The sequence below is a fragment of the Branchiostoma floridae genome, chromosome 3 (assembly GCF_000003815.2).
Source record: "Branchiostoma floridae strain S238N-H82 chromosome 3, Bfl_VNyyK, whole genome shotgun sequence".
NCBI classification, from domain to species: Eukaryota; Metazoa; Chordata; class Leptocardii; order Amphioxiformes; family Branchiostomatidae; genus Branchiostoma; species Branchiostoma floridae.
Window position 1 is genome coordinate 28,619,133 of NC_049981.1, and position 20,302 is coordinate 28,639,434.

Sequence of the window (20,302 nt, forward strand, 5' to 3'; positions counted from 1 at the left end):
ATGAACATGTGTGAATTCTATAGATATTATATTTTCTTTGTCCACTCCGAATGGATCTAGAAGTTACATATGTCTGTTGGCATGTTGTGACACAGATGAACTTTCATGCTCACACCTATAGAATATCCGAGGACAGCCCACAGTCTCTCCCTTAAAAATATCTACCAACACATGTTGCATTAAGAGGGCTGACCGCCAGATGTCCTCACTGCAACGCGTGACATTAGTGACGATTACGTTTGGCCTGAAATCTTACCCCAAATCATTGTTTCGTTTAGAATTTTCAGTCTTTCATATCAAGAATATTAAACCACCAATTCTCTTCCACGAAGTTGACGTGACGGTCGGCTGGGAGATGCCTGCAGTCCATCTACCTGTACCATAACTTGTCGAAGTCTTTTTACCGTAGCACACGCACATTCCACACTGATTTCACTGTATGGATGAAATCCTCTGGAGACCCAAAAACTAAAGCGCGAATAAAAGAAAAATCCAGGAAATAATTGCTGCTAAACCATAGGGCTAAACATCCACTCCCTTCTTTCCCAGGCTTCGTTTTTGTCTAATGTTCGCCTCTAGTAAGAGTGTAAGAGATAATCGTCACTATTCCAATGTTTTTATTGCCATTCTTGCTTAAAGATAGAGGGAAACAGGGGCACTGTGGTCCTATACCCTGACCATGTCCCCCCTTACCCTGGAGAGCAGATTTCCTGGCAAGCATAAAATTCTGATTGACCGGAGATGCTATTGGGTGACATGTGGCCACATCTTTTTTAGAACAGGCAAAACTCACTGCGCGCGCGTATGTCATCCATAAACTGGAGTCAGTGTGGCCTAACATTATCGATATAGAATAAAACACGGACGCATACTAAGACAGTATTCAGTGCTTACGTTCCTGGTATTTATTTCTCGGGCAACTCAGAGCTTATTTGTACTCAATGTCTGAGACTGAGAAAGCTCTGTAAGGATGTGAGCCTAATTAGTCGCCATCTTGTCGTTGATCCAGGAGATGTAGTTAGTGACACGTGTGTAGACGCCAGGCTTGTAGGCCTGTGCGCAGCCGGTTCCCCAGGACACGACGCCGTCCAGGGTCCACTGTCCGCTGTACTCACAAACGAAAGGCCCACCGGAGTCACCCTGTGGAATGGGAACACAAACATATGTTATTTCAATAAAAATTGACACACTCTTCATTAGCATCCTTCTGATAGTACTATTCTAACAACTGAAAATGCATGTGAACGTCCTTGAATGTGGTCTCAATATACACCATATATAAACATAGTAAATGAACGATGTTGAAAAAAGAAAACAGGATCTACAATCAACTTCTTGGTCCACTATGTAACGTTTTATATGTCATCCACAAGACAATATACTGAATGAAGACCTTTATTGCACAATATAAACATTATTAATGATTTGATATATTTCACATAACAATGTGAACAAGCATGGTGTTTAAAAAACACAGGCGACGAATGGTTGCTACGATGGGATCACTCTAGGGACTTACAGCCGCCTATGAATCTAGGATGTAGTTGTATGTTATGACAGAGATACCTTCAGTATAGTAGGCCTGTAATTCTAATTAAAAATGAGGATACAGCGATTTCCTGACGCTTTCTATCAGTGACTATATCTCTGTCGATGTAGTAGCCCCTGTCGGATGTAAAGATGTCAGTCTTCTTGTGTGAGGAATTCAGCACCAAGGGCAAGTATGTTAACTTTTGTGTGGGAGGATTTCAGCACCAAGGACCGCTTTGTGAAATTTTGTGTGAAAGGAATCTAAATTTAACAGCAGGGACAGGTATGTTAACATATCAGTTATGTTAGTGTTTTGTATTAAACGACTTCAGTACCAAGGGCAAGTAATGAAGTATGTTAACTTTTTGTGTGGAAGGGTTTCAGAACATCTCAGGTTTACTGCAGAGAAACGGCAGCTAATTTTCTGTTTCCAATTTGTTTTTATGACACTTTTCTATAATGCTTGCCTGGTGTGGTCTTGACATTTCGTGATGCATATCTTTGCAGGCTGTAATGCTTCGTGGGTTTAGGTTGATAATGGCTAATCCTTGCAGTGATTTAACCGGGATGCAACTTTGCCCTGTTCAGAATACATTGCTTCCTAGATCAATGACAGCTGAATGTAGTGTGATTCCCTGGTATCGGTTCACCTTAACTTGTACCAAGCAGCCACATAAATATCATAGTTTACACATAAGAAGTGAAGCTTCACAAAACACTACTACAGTTACTATGTTTGTTGAGTAGAAAAACAACATAAACATCACTGCCTTCTGACTACTTCGTTTTTCCACGTGGCAGGATGAGCAAACGTTAACGCACTGCAAGTTTTGTTACACTCTAGCATGTTACATACAGCTGTATGTTACACCCAACCGCATCTTTGTTGGGCTGGAACAAATCCTGAAAAAAGTTTGTCATACTATCACCGGTAGAAACTATACTGAATATTCATATGCGATTGAACACCTTATAGACTGTCTACGCATGCCATAAAACACAAGCAATTGCAAGACGCTTTCTACATATTTGTCAATTTGTGACATATTGAAGAATGATAAACAAACAAACAAACATATTGATTTTCTTGTTTTTTTTTTTAATTTTCAAAGGCGAAAATTAATGCGCGCGGCCCGCGCGCTGATGTCATCCATAAAATTTACTTGCTGTGGCCTTAGTTCAATACATATTACAGTCTACAATCCTGTGTCCATATATTCATGACTTATTTGTAGCACCCTCTTGCGAACAATCGTCGGCCATATGCATCTAGAACTTTCCATGCCATTCCAAAGGCATGGAAAGTGCTACCGCTAAAAGACGTCATCTGAACCAACCTACCTCCACCAAATTCGAACGGCATGAATCAAGAACTGCAATTATGATTTCTGAATGTCCACTGGAGTGTATGTTTTGTACAAACGTCTGTAATGTACTATATAATACTATATAATACTTATCATAGTTTATATAAACTGCTTTCAGCCCTATAAAATGCTATCAGTGCCAGGGTTGGCCACTGACCTACAAAAAAAGAAACCCCCGAACAAGGCCTTACGTTTTAACTTCTGGCGTTTGTGCGCTACACGCGCGCAAAGCTGCTACTTCGGGGGAATACGCTATATCCCAGATAAATCCTGGCGCAGCACACAGGGCATATATATGTGTGTGCCGGATATATCCGGGTTTGGCAGTGAATTAATACAAACAAAAACTGTTATACTCTAGTGTCATTGTTGGTAAAATCACACACATTTGATTGTGTTTTCTTTTTCGGCTATGGGAGAGGGTTATTCCCTGTAAATGTGATAGCTGGGTTTCGGTGTGACGATGTGTTTTTCCTTTATCTCCATGTTAGTATTTTTGTCCTATTATGGAAACTATTTGTCTCTGATGTGGGATGTCTGTGTCTTAAAGTACAGTGTTTATTTTTTCTGTCTGCACAGAGCCAGCGTGTTTTCCAAATTGAGGAAAAGAGGGCAGTTAACGTTACATCTGTGTCTTACAACTACCCTACCAGGTTATTCTGACACCGGTTCCTGGACACAAATGCTCGAGACAGAGAATTTTTTCAACCAATTACGAAAAGGGTGTATCAATGATCATCAATTGTTGTTCAAAGCTTAAGGTGAATATTAGGAACAGCTTTCAAACGTTGTCCTTTACTTGCACGTTTTTAAACTGGGGAAAACTGGGGTAGGGAGCTAAATAGAGCTTGGCCAGGTTTCTCTTATGGCCACGGCATCTGGCATCCAGATGACAATACTATGAGTGAAACATTAATTAGACAGATTGATGGAAGACTAGGGGCTATCAGCTTCTCCCAGGTGGAGTTTATTTAGATGTCACACAGTAGGCCAGAACCAATCACCATTAGCCGAGAGGGCGCAACCAACGTCAACTGTAAATGGAGCCAACCGTCTACAGGAGGGCGGAAAGTCGACCAATCAAGTATGCTGTCATGATGTCAAACAAATTGTATTTGGGAACAAAGCTTTGGACGCAAGACCAGTCAACTATTGTCAGTTTGCTATCCGGGCGGGTGGAGGTAGGGTGGGAGGCCCACACCTCCAGAGGAAGACACCGGCACCCTCGATGTTGAGGCCCGATATGAAGAAAACCAAAACACGTAAGTGGGCAGAATTTTCATATATGTACATGTATTTACTGTGCCCATCCAAACTATCACATCATGTGGTTGTTTCTAAATAGTTTGAACTGGGAAATAGCCTGGGTGCAATGCTAGATTTTAGTTCATGTTCTGCAGTTCTCATACTCTCTGCTTCCAAATTATTTTTGTTCCGATAACAACAGAGGCCATGCCCCTCCGTTTGTTTTGTATTTCTTCCATGCTATGGTAAAGTGCAAGCTAGGAATTTGAGGAGAGTAAAATCCGTTTTTCGGCAAGGAAAATTTTTCTTTTGTTTCCTTTGTTCTCCGCTAACCTGCTCCTGTCACAGCTGGCCTGCAGCTGTGGCTAAACTCCGCGCAACCAGCACAAGCGCACCTGCAGGCCAGCTGTGGGGTGCGGTAATGATCTGGTGATTAATGATCTTCATGCCATGTCTATGGTTAATCCTGAAACAGAAGACATTTTCATTCCTCCTGAAACAAAGGTCAGCCATGACCCTGACCCTTTTCAGGAGTTAACTTTCATTAAATTCTGTGTCCGGTATTGGATCTGACTATGTAGGAATGTAACGTTAAATAGCGATACCCATTTTTTTCTTTATATTAATGTTGAATAATATTACCGATTGGTGGAGAATGAGGGTGTACTTTAAACCGTGTGTTGTTTTCGCCTTGTTAATGTACAATAGTTACCACACTAAGTTAGTAGTTTGGTTCGTGTAACATCTGCGTAAAGAATCCAGGACTGACATATTCTGTTCTCTTATGTGTTTTCTTTACTATACAATTTCTTTATTTACTTCGCATTAAATTTGCCCACCTATCTTTTGTAATGTGCGCACGTAAAATTCCCTAACAGAAAAAGTATTTCCTTCGAATTCTGTCGATCCTGCGTTACATTTTGGAATATCTGGGTACCACCATCTAAAGCGGTGATTGTTATTTCCTCGGTTTTGAACGGGGGAGAGACAAAACGTTGATGTTTCACGTTTGGTGAAATAAAAAGCATCATCTATAATTTTCGCTCAAAGATAGCTTCATTTTACAGAAACACAACAACTTAACAAAACAATGTGTCCAAACTGTGTGTATGGTCAGGGATTGTTGTATTATACCATTACTCTATCAGTTCCTACTAAAACAATAGGAACACAATGTGCTTACAAGTATACTTTACAAACTGAAAGGTTAAGACACGACATGATTCCCTACACGAATAACTTGGAATAAACAATCACTCCTATCAGCCATGACAGTTCTTGCCTTGATGTCTTCATTAATGTACCGAGAATATCCTCCCTACTATGGTAAAACAACAAAACAAACCAAAAGCAAGAACACATGGAAATTGTTTTACAGTACAATAGTGCTGGCACAGGTCAAAGAACCAATATGCTGTAAAAGAATGGCAATCCATATTTCCTACTGAAACCCTGACTTGGGAAAATATCTGGAGATGGTTAAGCACACAGACCTGTAAAGACACTATGTTAGCAGAGTTTAACTACAAACTATTACACCAGATATGTACCATGGGCGCACAATCGCCGGCACAAGGGGGTATCAAAGATGAAACGGGACATATATAGGATATATAACAGGCACATGTAAGGTTCCTTACTGAGGTCACACAATAGTAATCCCCAAAAGTCCGGACAACCAATGGATGCAAGTGCATGAAACTACTGAAAAACTGAAGTTCAGAGTGATTCAGCATCTGCTTTTTTCTCATTAGGAGTTACAACTGCTATCGGTACACAAGAGTGATGATGGTAGGATGACTCAACAGACCCCACAATTTATCATGAGGAAAAGTTACACAGATGGAGGCACTTCAAACAGTTGGCATGGACAGCGAGGTTTGTTTTATTCCTGGCCTGGATACCAAACCCCAGCCCGATCACAAAAATACCACACGATAGATATTTTTGAGATCGGACTGGGGTCTTGTATCCAGGCTAGTTTACTCCTTGTTCTTATCGATTATTAAGTGTCAGTGCTCAAATAGTCGTAGAGTAAATAGTTCAAGGTTGGGTGTTTAGTTAAAAAACGGACCTTTAACCCTATTCAGACCGGGGGGGGGGGCTTTTGAGGCCCGCGCCTACTTTGATGTCCTATAACGCCAGAACGGCTTACGCTAGGGCCACCAAATTTAGTGAGTTTTCCTAAAATATTGTTGGCAACAATTTCACGAAGTTTGACAAATTTTCCATATTTTCGTGTTGCCATGGCAACCGTTTGTTGACAGGCTGTTTTGCCAAAAATCACTATTTTTGGTTCTAACAATGTATTTTTCACATTTATTTGCTATATTACTGCTATTTTGTTACATGAATAAAATCTTATATTATCTAGCATATCTTTCATAATTATGTATGCATAAATTATGCTAATTTGATGACGTCATCGGCCCAAAATCCAAGATGGCGGACCGTATGGCCAGATCAAGAATAACGAGCTAATTATCCCTTAAAATTTATAATTACCTGGTATTTTTTCATCAAAAACCATCTAAATGAATGAATTAAGTCTATTTCCATTGCCCTTTGTGATTATTTGTTGCAAAAAAAGTATTTTTAAAAATTCAAGGTGGTGGATATAATATGGCGGAGCCCAACTGGTATCTTAGATGTGTATGACGTCATTTTATGACGTCATTTTGACGTCATTGATGTTGCTATTGGCAACGCAAGTCGTAATAAACATTATTATTCTGTTATCCGCACTTGTTGTTACATTTTTTGTAGAATAACTTGAAGTTTTCTGAGAATACCCTTTTTTCATGGGTCCGGCCAATATAATCAAATTGATGACGTCATTATTACGTCATCTTACGTCAACGTAACGTCAAACGTCAAATACTTGTCAGATATTATGTCGATATCATGTCCTAAAAAAATTGGTGGCCCTACGGCACGTCGTTTTAGAGTTATAGGACTTCAAAGTGGAGGGCCTCAAACCCCCCCCCCCGGTCCAGGGATGACCAAAAAAGCCCGGTCTGAATAGGGTTAAGGCTCAAGTAGTTTGACCATGCACCAATATCGGGGGAATCGAAGACCAGACCAAACCTATAAGGCCCAACCGTTCGGGGGTGGGAGTGGGGTTTGCAACCAGCCAATCAGAACACATGTAATCTGTGGTCAACCAATCAGAGGTTAGAACAGACAACCTCATCTGTAAACATGCCCGTACATCGGGAAAAAATTGAAGTTTTTTAAAGTTTATTTACAAATCTCCAGAAACCGACCTATTTGATACTAGTAGTCTGACCTTCTATACAGGGGCATTATGTGAAAAAGGATATTTGACAGCTAAACCATCTAAATGTACACATAGGGATTCATGTATTTTGACATATTATCTTTTCATGAGAGAAGGTGATCGAGTCTGTCAATATGCATTAACCTATAACTAATCTGTTATATATTGTTTCTTTCAGCTCGACATGACCGCATCGACAACAGTCACAAGAAAGAGATGAACTTGGACGGCAGTAGAATTGACAGCATCACCTTAAAATCAACGCAATCTATGATCTCAAGAAAACCGGAACCAGTGCATATATGCTTGACAATCAGTCTATAGTTCAAGGAATTTCTTGGTACTAATTGTAATTAATGGCCATTGGCCATGCAAACAATATCATACAAGATTAGCAGTATTACAAAACATAATGTTTGTGCTTGAATGTATCACCAAGATAGCCTGAGTATCATCCGTATTCTACCGGGGCTCCTTACACTCGCTATCCCTAAAAAATAGGGAAGTGAGTGTAAGGAGCCCCGGTAGAAATAGGATGGTACCCAGGCTATCACCAAGATCCAACTGTTGTAAAACACAATAACTACTGGTCCTGTTCTGCAAGGTTTTTATATCCAATATGTTTTATGCCTTCCGATGTAAAATAAGTTGAATATGTATGTTGATGAAATAAAGGTATTATGCAATTGTGTGGATCGTTTGTCTTACTCCTTTGTAAGACAAACGAGTAGTTTCTCTTAATGTGGATAGCCACGTCCTTTTTGCTTGATACAAATATCTCAAAGTTTAGTTTCATTTCGAATCAGATTTCGCAAAATTCAAAATCAGATTTCGCAACATTGTGTTTGCAAGCCTGTGAACCCCAAAAAAGGATTTGAAACATTAAGGTTTTAATAGTGTTACTAGTTCTTTCTTGTCAGCAACAAAATATTAAAAGCTGTAATGTCAACATATTATTTCACTAACAAGAGGCAGGAAAAACGTATTCAAAACATTCATCAAGACAGTGTATTTGTGCGCTGCAAGAAGCAAAATGGCACATGAATCTTTCAGATATGAACCAACAAATACCTTATCTGTCCCGACCAAAGACCCAAAAGCCAACGGAGACCTCAAAACCAATTCCCTAGGGAATGCATTCGTGCAATTTTTGGAATATTTTCAAAGCGATCGTAATACTGTAAGAATGCCTCCGCCCCTGAGGCGTCGCCAAAAACTACATTTCTAAAACTTAGCGTCATGTCATGAACGAACGAAATTCATATGAATGAACGAAAGACTTTATTGCTCGTTTTGTGCTCTTAGAAACTACATACAGGAATTGGTAATCACAGAAGTACACATATAACCTTTTGGCGAAGCACATGTAATATAAGAAACTGGTATCTCACTGCATTTACAATGACTAATGTAAAAGCATAAAATCGTATTTGAATTTAGCTCAACAAACTCCCTGGTTACCTGGCAGGAATCGATGCCTCCCTGTGTGTAACCAGCACAGATCATGTTGTCGGTAATCTCGCCATTGTAGTAGCTGCCACTGTTACAAGTGGACCTGCTCACCACCGGCACCTTACCCTGCTGCAAGATGTTGGGCAGCTGGCCGAATATCCCTAATGGACATATGTGGCAGGATACTTGAAATAGTACATGTTTTTGCATACGTAGTTTCGGTCATCAAGGAGTTATAAACCGTTTACGTAGATCTATGTCGGATGCATACCTACGACAAAAAACATTGAATAGCAAATTTGAGAGACTGTAATTAGATTTTTTACACATGCAGAACATTAGAGAGAGAGAGAGGGGGGGGGAAAGAAAGAGAGGGAGAAAGAAAGAGGGAGAGTAAGAGGGAGTAAAAAGGAGGAAACATTTTGTAGAGGACAGGGAAATTTTTTTACCGCCCGTGGATCCCCACCCGGTGGTGTAGCACATGGCACCGTCGGGTGCGTCGACTGTTGGCAGGCACACAGGGCTGGCGTAATCATCAAACGTGATGCTGCTGGACAACTTCATCAGGGCGATGTCGTTGTCATTGTCGTCAGAAAGGCTGTGATAGCAAAAGAACCAATCCATAAAATAACGGAAAAATATAGCAATGTTTCTTCGCCTTTGTTTAGCGCCGTCTAAACTATAGTATAGGCTCCGGTAGTAGGACTACAAACATGACAAAGTACATGTGACCTTTAAACAATTGCAAAAGTCACGTGTTCGTAAGGTCATGTGACTGATCATTTGAACTTGAGCAGAGCAGCTAAACATTTTTGCTAGTTTAATAATTGTGTTGAGATGAATTTCAGTAGCAATCTGCACAGTGAATTGTTGATATCATGAATAACACAATAGTTTTGCCCAGCTATTAAACTACCGCCACAGTATCATGGCCATACCAGTACCTCATGCTGTATCTCTCGTGCATGATGACCCTGCTGACGGCGTGGTCCCGCTGGGTGGAGTCGGTGTTCTGGCGGCGGTGGCTGCCCACACGGATCGTCCATTGGCTGGGAGAAAGGTCACTGGAGGAGACAAGATACATACAATGCATACGGATGCACAATTGTTCAGGCGTTTCATTATTATTTTAGGGATGTCAAGAACCAAGGATCAGAGACAGTGTAGTGACGCACTCAAGTTTATAAAACTTAATATGTTTATGCCACCTCTTAACTTAAGTTTCGAGGTATTAAGAAACAAATAAAATAATACCGCACATTGGTTTTCAGTAGAAACCTTAATGTTGTCTTTATTACAATGATTTCCGGTCCACCCACCTGTCAACACAGTGAGCAGCAGTAACGATCCAGTTGGGTGCGATGATGGAACCGCCACAGACATGGCTGCCTTGCCGAATCATCGACACCTGTTAGAATAAATGAAAAACAATTCATTGCTGCAAGAGGCTTAAATATGTGCTACTCTAGGGGGAAGTAGATGGCTGTAGTTTTTCGGGTACAACTACACAGTCGAACTGTCTCTATGCTCAATGATATAATTTCTCCGTTTTAGCGAGTTTGCTCAGGGGAAAGCAAGGCGACCACTTCCTGACTCTGAAGGACTTGCTGAATGGGCAGGTCGTGAGTTCGATCCCCGGCCGAGTCATAGCAAAGACTTTTAAAATGGTACACGCTGCATTCTCTGCTTAGCACTCAGCCTACGGGAGTATGGAAGTTAAACACGCGCCACTACCAGTTGACTAGCCCCCTGCTGTAGTGATTGCACAAAGTTGTGTAGCCCAGGGCTACTGAAACGGACATGGGCGCCGCCCTATGCGCCATCATGCGCGGAAAGGAACTTTGACTTTGACTTTGAATGGTAAGTACTGAGCATTTGTATTTACCTGCCATGGCCAGCTGCCCTGCTTGGCGTCCTGACCCCCCACGATACGGTTGCGGTTGGGAGAAATGGCGGGAACACCGCAGGTACCGTCTCCGGTACCGGTACCGCCAGTGGTGGGGGTAGTGGTGCCGCCGGCTGGAAGTAAGGAAATGATTCAATAGGCTGTCTTCATCTAACGCTACACAGCCGCCGTGGTAGTTGGTTGGCTGAAACTTGAAGAGTTAAAGCTATAACCTTTCATGTACTTCATATAAGAACTACGCTTCTGAAATTAGAGATTCAAATCAAAATTTACCAAGCAACTTCCAAGTACAACAATCCAAACATTGAATTGAATTTTAGATAAAGTCAAACCTTTTCGGACAACCACCTCGTACAGACAACCACCTCTAGTCACAAGCGACATTAAAAGAACCCCTTCCGTTTTCACACAGTTAATCCCACCCTGTCCTGAGCAACCACTACTGTCCTTACAAACCGTGTTTCCACAGTCCCTTGAGTGGTTGCTAAATCCAGCTTTGACTGCATGCAAAACTGGATTTTTTTCAACGAAAAGGGGCTAAACTTACCACATCCGGAGCTGAGGTCGCAGTATTCCCACCTGGTAGCAGAGTCAGTTGTGTAACACCACGTGCCTTCCGAGTCCTCATCCGGGGTACGGCAGTAGTTCTCCTCCAAACCAGACTGGGGATAGTCCTTAGGAACGAACAACAACAACAGCAACTATAGCAACCTTATTGCATTGCCCTTGAGTATCGTCCGTTAGATCTTCCATAGCCTACAGAAGATGGCAATGGGTTATTTTCAACGGAAATGGTTCTGTTGCCGTCTGTGAAAACACGCGCCCATCGCTACCATTTTTACACTACGTTATAATAAAGTTGCATGATTTCTTGGCAGTCGTGAGCCATTTCGTGGCCACTTATTTGTTGTACTTATAACTTTGTCATCTGTTTTAGACATTGTCAAACATTCATTGGCTCACTTCAGCACAGGCTACGAATAAAGGATATGTAACCTTATTCAATATGTTAGCTGATGTAATATAACGTACCATTGGGTTGTATTCATGGGAGTGAGGGTACTGGGAGTCCCAGCGTTGACACGTCTTTCCGGACTGCGTCTTGGCCAATATTCCACGGTAGTCCAAGGGGTTACCGGTGTAACAGCCTGGAGATGGTTTAAAACAGTCATAACAAGAAATCAAAGGATCCCATACCTCTACAAAATACGTAAAGTTTTGTTTGTAAATTTATTCACAAAATATAACACAATCATGATCATTCCACATAATCTTACACGTATATGCCATCCTCGGGTCCTGATCTTATCAACAGTAACATGCATTCATTTCCTGCATGCCTGAAGAACAAATTTAGACCCGGACCAACTTCGGACACATGCAAACAGCAAGAGCTAAAATGAATGTAACAACTGGACATCTCACACTAAAGGTGCGTTCCCACCTCACTTGTGTCAAGCTTTTGTCACTGCGGGGTTCGTTCACTGCGTCATTGTTTTGTTATTTTCTCCGATTTTTTATAATTTAGATATTGCGTCATACGTAAAAGTATGACCTAGAAGACAACAAAATACACAAAAAGAAAGAAAATTCGTCCTTTATCTCTGAAATTCGTTGAGTATCTTTCGAACCCCGCAAACTTGACACAAGTGCGGTGGGAGCGCACTTTTAGCCACAGTCAACGAGGCATTGCTACGACCGTCTCTTTCGGCACGGTACAATAAAACATTCTTCAAATGGTCTCACATTAGTTGCCTATATGTACAACATTATACTGAAAGCATCAGAGGCATGCATGGTAAACTTAGAGTATCTTAATGGAACAACAACTAATAGATTACTTATAAGCTATTGTTTTTCCTTGCCAACTACTTGTTTACGAATTGATGAAAAATGTACCGGTACCGCCAGTGGTGGTGGTGGTGGAGGCCTGAGTGGTGGTGCTGTCACCGGCTGGAAGAAAGAAAATATACTTCAATGGTATGTTGGCACCCATCGCCACATGCTATTATTGGCTGAACTTAGAAACGTTATAGCTATAAACCTGTATTTGTTCCAGGTAACAACTCTGTATACGTTTCTGTGATTCAAATCAAAACTTACCAGCCTGAGGCAACTTCCAAGGACAACCATCAAGCAGGGCGAACAGCATTGAATTTTAAGATACAGTCAAACCTTTTCGGGCAAAAATTGAAACAACCCCGGTTTTTAAATAGTTAACCCCTATCTGTCCTGAGCAGCCACAATAGCTAATGTCCGCACGAACCATTTTCTCAATCCCTTGATTGGTTGTTGAATACAGATTTGACTGTATGCGAAAATGGCCAACAAAAAGAGCTAAACGTACCACATCCTGAGGTGAGGTCGCAGTATTCCCACCTGGTAGCGGAGTCAGTTGTGTAACACCACGTGCCTTCAGAGTCCTCATCCGGGGTACGGCAGTAGTTCTCATCCAAACCGTACTCGGGAAAGTACTAAGGAACGAACCACATCAACTATAACAACCTAATTATACCCCCTTTCCACTAGGACGGCGCTCTCGCGGTGCTCTCTCTAATCTGCGACCTAAAATTGGACAGATCGCATCAACGAATTCTATAGAAAAGAAACGAATCTTTTTACACCTTGTGTGTTTTGTTGTCTTCCCAGTCACACTTTTACGTTTTGTATGATGTACCATGTGTAAAAGTGAATATTATACATATCCTATTTAGGTCGCAGTGAGAGCGCAGCGCGATCGCCGTCTAGTGGAAAGGGGGCCTTACATTATCATTGAGAACCATTCATTAGAACCTCCATAGCCTGTACATGTAGGAGAGGACGAAATGTTTCAATATTTTTTTTATTGTTTCAAATGTTTTTAGAAGCGAGAGGAAGCCGAATGTCATAGAATAGATTAGACGCACATCTGCATATATAGATGTGTATGATTGTTTCCATTGTTACATATATGTGATTCTTACCGTGTGACCTGTACTTAGCCCAGTGGGGCAAAAATGTGCAATAAAGGTCTTCATTCATTCAATATTTCTCCAGAGATGCCGGTTCTGTTGCAGTCTGATTTTCTAACATAAAAGTGGTGAAGTTTTCTGTAGGTCTTCGCAAGTTCAATGTCAGTGGCCTTCAATATTTAGTGAAAACACACACTCATCATTACCCTTTTTACACCACGTTATAAAGTTGCATGATTTCTAGACAGCTGCAAGCCATTTCATGGTCACTGATTTGTTGTATTACTTAGACTCTGTCGCCTGTTTCAGTCATTGCCAAACATTCATTGGCTAGTGCTCACTATAGCACAAGCTACGAATAAAGGCTAAGTAACCATATCTACATTGAATGTGTTAGGTGATGTAACGTACCAGTGGATTGAATTCATGGGAGTGTGGGTACTGGGAGTCCCAGCAGTCTTCCCGGACTGCGTCTTGGCCTGTGTTCCGCGGTAGTCCAGTGGGCTACCGGTGTAACAGCCTGGGCCGGATTGTTTAGAACAGCAACGTCCATTACAAGATGGCGACTAAGCTCGTTTGAAAACTGCCTAGATTTTTAAGCATAGAACTTGCGCAACAATTGTAACAGTTACAATGTATGGCAATGTGAACAACTATATACTAATACAAATAACTAACAACTAATATAATATGATATAACAGTATAAAAAATCTAGCGAGTATCATATAGCATTATCTCGTTTTTGCAATGAATTGCAAATAAATTGGCCTACGTTGGCAGATATATGAACATGACATGATAATATCAAATAGAATACCTCTGACCTAGCATGTGGCAGTACAATTTCGGACTTACATACAATATTTTGAAATAATGCATGCATGAAGAACAAATTTGGATTCGGACAAACTACAGACACACGCAATTACAAAAAAAAAACTAAAAGGAAGGTAACAACTGGATATCTCACACTGTCACAGTCAACGAGGCATTGCTAAGACTTCTCTTTCAGCCCAGTACAATACAACATTCTTCAAATGGTCTCACATTTACTTAGCTATATGTACTGTACTTACAGTATAATGAACGCACCAGAGGCATACATGGTAAACTTAGTATCTTAATGGAACAACTCCTCGTATGTTAGGTGCCATAGATGACTTGTAAACCTACATTGTTATTCTTTGCCAATTACTTGTTTACAAACTGATGAAAATGAAACACAGCAGCTATCGTCTCACGTACCGCCAGTGGTGGTGGTGGTGGGAGCCTGGCTGGTGGTGGTGGTGAGAGCCTGGCTGGTGGTGGTGGTGGGAGCATGGGTGGTGGTGGTGGTGGGAGCCTGGCTGGTGGTGGTGGTGGGAGCCTGGCTGGTGGTGGTGGTGGGAGCATGGGTGGTGGTGGTGGTGGGAGCATGGGTGGTGGTGGTGGTGGGGTCACCGACTGGAAGAAAGAAAATATAATTCAATGGTGTGCCCGCGCCCAACGCCACAGTTGCCATGATATACTAGTAATTGGCTGAAACTGAAAAAGTTTGAGCTGTAAACCTTCATACGTTTCATGTTACAACTACGTATACGCTTATGTGATGGTGGTAGTACCAGGCAACTTCCAAGAACAACCCTCCAACAAGGTCGACAGCATTGAATTCTAAAATACAGTCAAACCATTCCGGGCAACCACCTCCAGTGACACGTCACATGTACAGCCCTCGTTTTCACACAATTAACCCCTGTCCTGAGCAGCCACTAATGTCTCCCCAGACCCTTTTCCTCAGTCCTTTGAGTTATGGCCAAATCCAAGTTTGTTTGACTGTAAGTAAAAGTTTTTTTTAATAACGAAGTAGAGCTAAACTTACCACATCCGGACCTTAGGTCGCAGTACTCCCACCTGGTAGCAGAGTCAGTTGTGTAACACCACACTCCTCCTGAGCCCTTATCAGGATTACGGCAGTAGTTCTCCTCCACATCGTAGAACTAAGAAACGAACGATGACTAACAATCATAAGAATCTTATTACATTACCCTGAGTATCGTCCGTTAGAATTTCCATAACCTGTAGATGTAGGAGAGGGCCACGTACTCCTTTCCTCATCGATGACATAACGTTCTGACATGAATGTGGTGAATCTTTCTGTAGGTATCCGCAAGTTCAATATTAGCGGCCTCCAGTCCTTAGTGAAAACAGGCACCTATCGCTGTCTTAAAACGTTTCATGATTTATTGTTATTGTTATTGTTATTGGGTGGGCTGACTACTCACTCTTTGCAGCCAGGGGCTGAATTGTGAGGAGCTTACAATAGGCGGGGCTAAATCGCAAGGGTCTGGAGCGAGCTGCCATTCGGCGCCACTCAGGTGACCTCAATACGATTGTCGCAAGTGTCTGGAGCGAGCTGCCATTCGGCGCCACTCAGGTGACCTCAATACGACAGTAATTGCCTGGGGTATGGCTCTCCCCAGACACGGGCCGGGATCTCCATTTAACGTCCTATCCGAGGGACGGCCTTAGCCGAAGCTATGTACTCAATTTTACCCGAGTAAAGTGAGGAAAGTCGTGTAAAGTGCCTTTCCCAAGGGCACAAGATCGGTAACACGGCAGCCTGATTTGAACCCGCGACCTCTCGGTTCTTGACAGCTGTGAGCCATTTCATGACCACTGATTTTGTCGTCTGTTTTAGCCATTGTCAAACCTTCATTGACTATTGGTCACTAAAGCACACGATACGGACAAAAGCAATCACTGTCTACGTAACCATATCAATATTCAGAGTGTAAGTGCACATAACGTACCAGTGGTGTGTATCTGATGTGGAAGTGTGGGTACATGGAGCCCCAGCGTTGACACGTCTTTCCGGACTGCGTCTTGGCCAGCGTTCCGCGGTAGTCCACAGAGTTACCGGTGTAGCAGTCTGGAGATGGAACAGTAAAAAAAAAAGAAGAAGAAAGAAATCGAAAGATCTCGTGACCCAATGAAATATGTAGAGATTGATTTTGGAAGAAATTTGGACCCAGGAAAAAACTCAGCTTGGGAGCAAATTTGAATCTGGGCCAACTTACTAACTGAACGCTGACAAGTTACATACATTAGAAGTTAAAATATGTTAAGTTTCATAGCAGAAGAGATATGATGAAAATGATAACTACATGGCGCACATACTAAAAAAACTTTAAAATGTATATATTTAAGATATTTGTACACTTCAAATAGCTACAGTACTACAGTCGACTCTTTTAACTATGTAACCTGTCAACTGCTATTAAAAACTTAAGTCATGATCACTGACCTGTTTGTCCATGGACGGCTAGGACACACGCTGCTAGACACAACAGCCACATGGTAACGCTCTGTTATTCCACAACAGGTGATGGATACAAGTGAGAAATAGCACTGTGAGCGTTTGATACTTTGTACTATATGGTCATGCCCATAAATAACACTTTTTATTTGAAGTGATGATTTCACATTATGTGGAAATAAGATGGTTGACAAAGTAGTCCGTTCTATACAGACTTAAGCACGTGAAAACGTGTAATACATACTGTACACAGAACTATCTGCTAAAGTACAGATGACACAAGAAAAGTGCCACCAGACCATGTCTTTTGGGGGGTACCGTCCAGTACGTTCAGTATAGGAACTGGTAAATACCTCTATATACCTGTACTATGTCTATGGTATATCATGTAGATACACTGTCGGATAATTATTGATAGTGGATAGATGGATACCAAATCAATGCAGAGTTTCGTCCGAATTTTCTTACCATGAAGAAAAGGGTCAGGAAAACTGGAATGCATACCGAGAATGCCCTGATAGGATCACTGGTATAAAATGTTTGTCAAAATAATATTTTTACAACCATCTTATTTTCATTTGAAGAATAGAACTTAATGATATGAATTCCTCCTCAAAATGAAATTAACAATGTTGTGTTTTAGATATTTGATAAAGCATGCAAGCTCAAGTTCAACTCCCTTTTCTATTGGATACTAACTCGAACAAATCAAAACCGTTTGACTGCAACAATAAGACTGTATTTTGCAACAATATTCAGAAGCGTGTGGTGCAGAACAAGAAGTGGTTATACTAGTTTGGTGATAATAGTCAATAGTGGGCTTCAATCATCAGACTCTAAAGGGATCAGAAAGAACAAGTAGTTACATTGACTTCAAGGCGACGAAGGTGATCCTGCCCTCAGAAAGTAGATAAGCAAATGAAGCTGTGCCCTCCGGCCTATCACGTGATAAACCTGACCAACCACGTAGCCTGAACCATATACCCTGTCGTGGGAATACCGAGATGGCTGTTTGGACAGTTCTATCCTTCGAAGCGATCAACAAGTGCCGAACAGTACACGTGTTATTGCCTCACGTTTTCAGTCTAGATGATGGGAATGCATAGTTATGAAATGAAACTAATCCGGTTTCATAACCATTCAACAGCAACTAAATATACAGGTTTCACGGGGTCCCGGGCCTCTACATGTGGCTTAATTTCAAAATGGCCAGAAGATAACTTCGGAAATAAAGACTGATCAGGTCTTGGGGAATCGATGAAGATGTTTCAAACGTGGAAGCACCATATCTACCATCATTGTTAACAGTGACAAAACCCATATCATTCTGAACAGGTCCAGAAAAGCAGCAACCAGGATCATAGCTTCAATGGTGACCCCTGGCCTTTACATGCCCTACTTAAAGCAGACTGAAGTAAAAACAAGAAGGCTAGAAAAACTATGAAATGGGAGTTGACCACTTCCTGACGAAGTCAGTAACCAACCTTCAGAATTTGTACGTAATGCGCCAGCTTCATCTTTTCGACCATTGATAGTTGTGCCAATAAACCTCACACTCTAACTAATTTAGAGACAGAAGAGCAGCAACTAGCTACACAGATTTCATGTATCCCGGGTCGTCTCGTTTCCCACTGTCGTCTAAACAGACCGACACGTTATACCCGCTCTTCAAGTATGCAGCCTTATGGTAAGATGAATACAAGTAGCCGGGTAAACAAGCTTTCTTTCCACATTGCTCTTACCAACAGCTGCCAAATACTAGTAGTAATTGTGCAGTTGACTAACTTTTAACATTAACATAATCTCTGCTTGGCTATGTGTACCTTTGAATACCTTACAACCGTCACAATGTTGAGTTGTTCTCCCAACTTCCAGAACAAACACACGTACGCGTCCGTTTTTCGACATTAACCGCTATATCAACCATAACAACAATCCAACTAAACAGAACAGTATCTAAAACATCGGACGACACATTTAAGCAACGCGGTACATACCGAGGAGGGATGTCTTTGTTGGTGACCAAATAAAGATGTGCGTCCAGAAACACGTTTTGTTTGGAGAAAATCGAGAAACGAATGATGAAGAAAATGACGCGATTGGGGTCCTTTTGCCTATCACATGATAAATTTCGCCAATCACGTAGCCTGAACCTTATACCTTCCCGTGGGAATACTAAGATGGCTGTTTGGACAGTTCTGTCCTTCGTATAGCGAACAACAAGTGGCGGACTATTGTCTCACGTTTTTAGTCGAGGTGGTGTGAATGGTTATAGCACGCCCCCCCCCCCCCCTCCAAAAAAGCAGCAACTAAATATACAGATTTCAAGGGGACCCCGGGCCTCTATGTGTGGCTTAACGTCAATATTTAATGGCCAGAAGATATTGAATAAAGATGACCAGGCCCGATAAGACTACACCTACACCACTGTTACCTCCCTTTGCTTTTATTCATTGTGTGATTTTTAGTGGGTCTTGATGTTCTTATAATATTGTGATGTCTTTGATGTTGTTAGATAAAAAGAAAGCTGGAAAACGTATGCAATGAGGGCTGACCACAGCTTGACGAGATTAGTAACGAGCATTTCAAACGTGGAGGAACTATATGATGCCGACACCATTTTTTGATTACAACTATTAACTGTGGATCTAATAAAATCACCATTTTACAGCAAATGCCTGTCGATGACCACTCTGCACATTACACAAAGTTTAAGATATACTTCCTGTTCACCTACGAGAAGACAGTTCGAAACGTTTTGCTACCTCTTCAACTATCCTCAATCTTTCCACAACTACAACGTTTTTCGACATTGCCCCCCGCCCCACGCCACCATGAAAAAATAGGTACTTGTTGTCACATCTTCCAGAACAAAGACACACGTTCGTCTCTCAACATCACACTTTATATCAACTGTACCTGTATCTAACCGCACAAAACATGAGGCAACAATTTTAAGCAACCGGTACATACCAAGGAGGATGTCTCTATCGATGACCTAGATGAGAGGATGGGTCTAGAAACACGTCTTGTCTTGAGAAAGTCGGGAAACAAATGATGGAGAAAAGGAAACTATTTGTCATGCGATGCTATTGGTTGAGAGATATGGGTGACGTCATCACACCCTCTCTATAAAGCACAGCGGAGGAATAGATCACTGCAGTCTACAGGTTCTCCGTACGCCTTTGGAGCCTAAGCGACCCACCCGCCCACCCTGACAGATGGCCATTTTGGTGGGGTACAAGCGCCCGTTCATGGGCGGGCGCCATAGCCGG

The 20,302-nt window shown here is 41.7% G+C and overlaps 1 protein-coding gene and 3 long non-coding RNA genes across 4 annotated transcripts; 1 reads left to right on the forward strand and 3 right to left on the reverse strand.

Moving 5' to 3' along the window:
- Positions 1 to 880: 880 nt before the first annotated feature.
- Positions 881 to 11,997, reverse strand: LOC118412376 (plasminogen-like). The gene is made up of 8 exons (XM_035815208.1): positions 11,813 to 11,997; positions 11,328 to 11,454; positions 10,760 to 10,893; positions 10,194 to 10,282; positions 9,819 to 9,938; positions 9,324 to 9,472; positions 8,884 to 9,035; positions 881 to 1,140 (listed from the first exon to the last, which is right to left on the reverse strand). Exons 1-8 carry the CDS (start codon positions 11,813 to 11,815, stop codon positions 979 to 981), a joined length of 936 nt encoding a protein of 311 aa, XP_035671101.1. The 5' UTR covers positions 11,816 to 11,997; the 3' UTR covers positions 881 to 978.
- On the forward strand, positions 3,924 to 8,115 carry LOC118412386. Its single transcript, XR_004830760.1, has 3 exons — positions 3,924 to 4,159; positions 5,897 to 6,020; positions 7,601 to 8,115. It is a non-coding gene; the product is annotated as an uncharacterized LOC118412386 (long non-coding RNA).
- Positions 11,998 to 12,684: 687 nt separating the features above from the next.
- On the reverse strand, positions 12,685 to 14,353 carry LOC118412390. Its single transcript, XR_004830764.1, has 3 exons — positions 14,143 to 14,353; positions 13,128 to 13,254; positions 12,685 to 12,733 (listed from the first exon to the last, which is right to left on the reverse strand). It is a non-coding gene; the product is annotated as an uncharacterized LOC118412390 (long non-coding RNA).
- A 774-nt stretch (positions 14,354 to 15,127) lies between these two features.
- LOC118412389 lies at positions 15,128 to 16,643 on the reverse strand. Its single transcript, XR_004830763.1, has 3 exons — positions 16,522 to 16,643; positions 15,591 to 15,708; positions 15,128 to 15,175 (listed from the first exon to the last, which is right to left on the reverse strand). It is a non-coding gene; the product is annotated as an uncharacterized LOC118412389 (long non-coding RNA).
- Positions 16,644 to 20,302: the final 3,659 nt, after the last annotated feature.

Bases quoted from the DNA above. Each gene is read 5' to 3' on its own strand.
- LOC118412376 (XM_035815208.1), bottom strand. The intron at 10,283-10,759 runs GTAAATACAAAT...TTATTCTAACAG, and splicing joins AGGGCAGCTGGCCATGGCAG to GTGTCGATGATTCGGCAAGG. The intron at 1,141-8,883 runs GTAACCAGGGAG...CCCATTCCACAG, and splicing joins GAGGCATCGATTCCTGCCAG to GGTGACTCCGGTGGGCCTTT.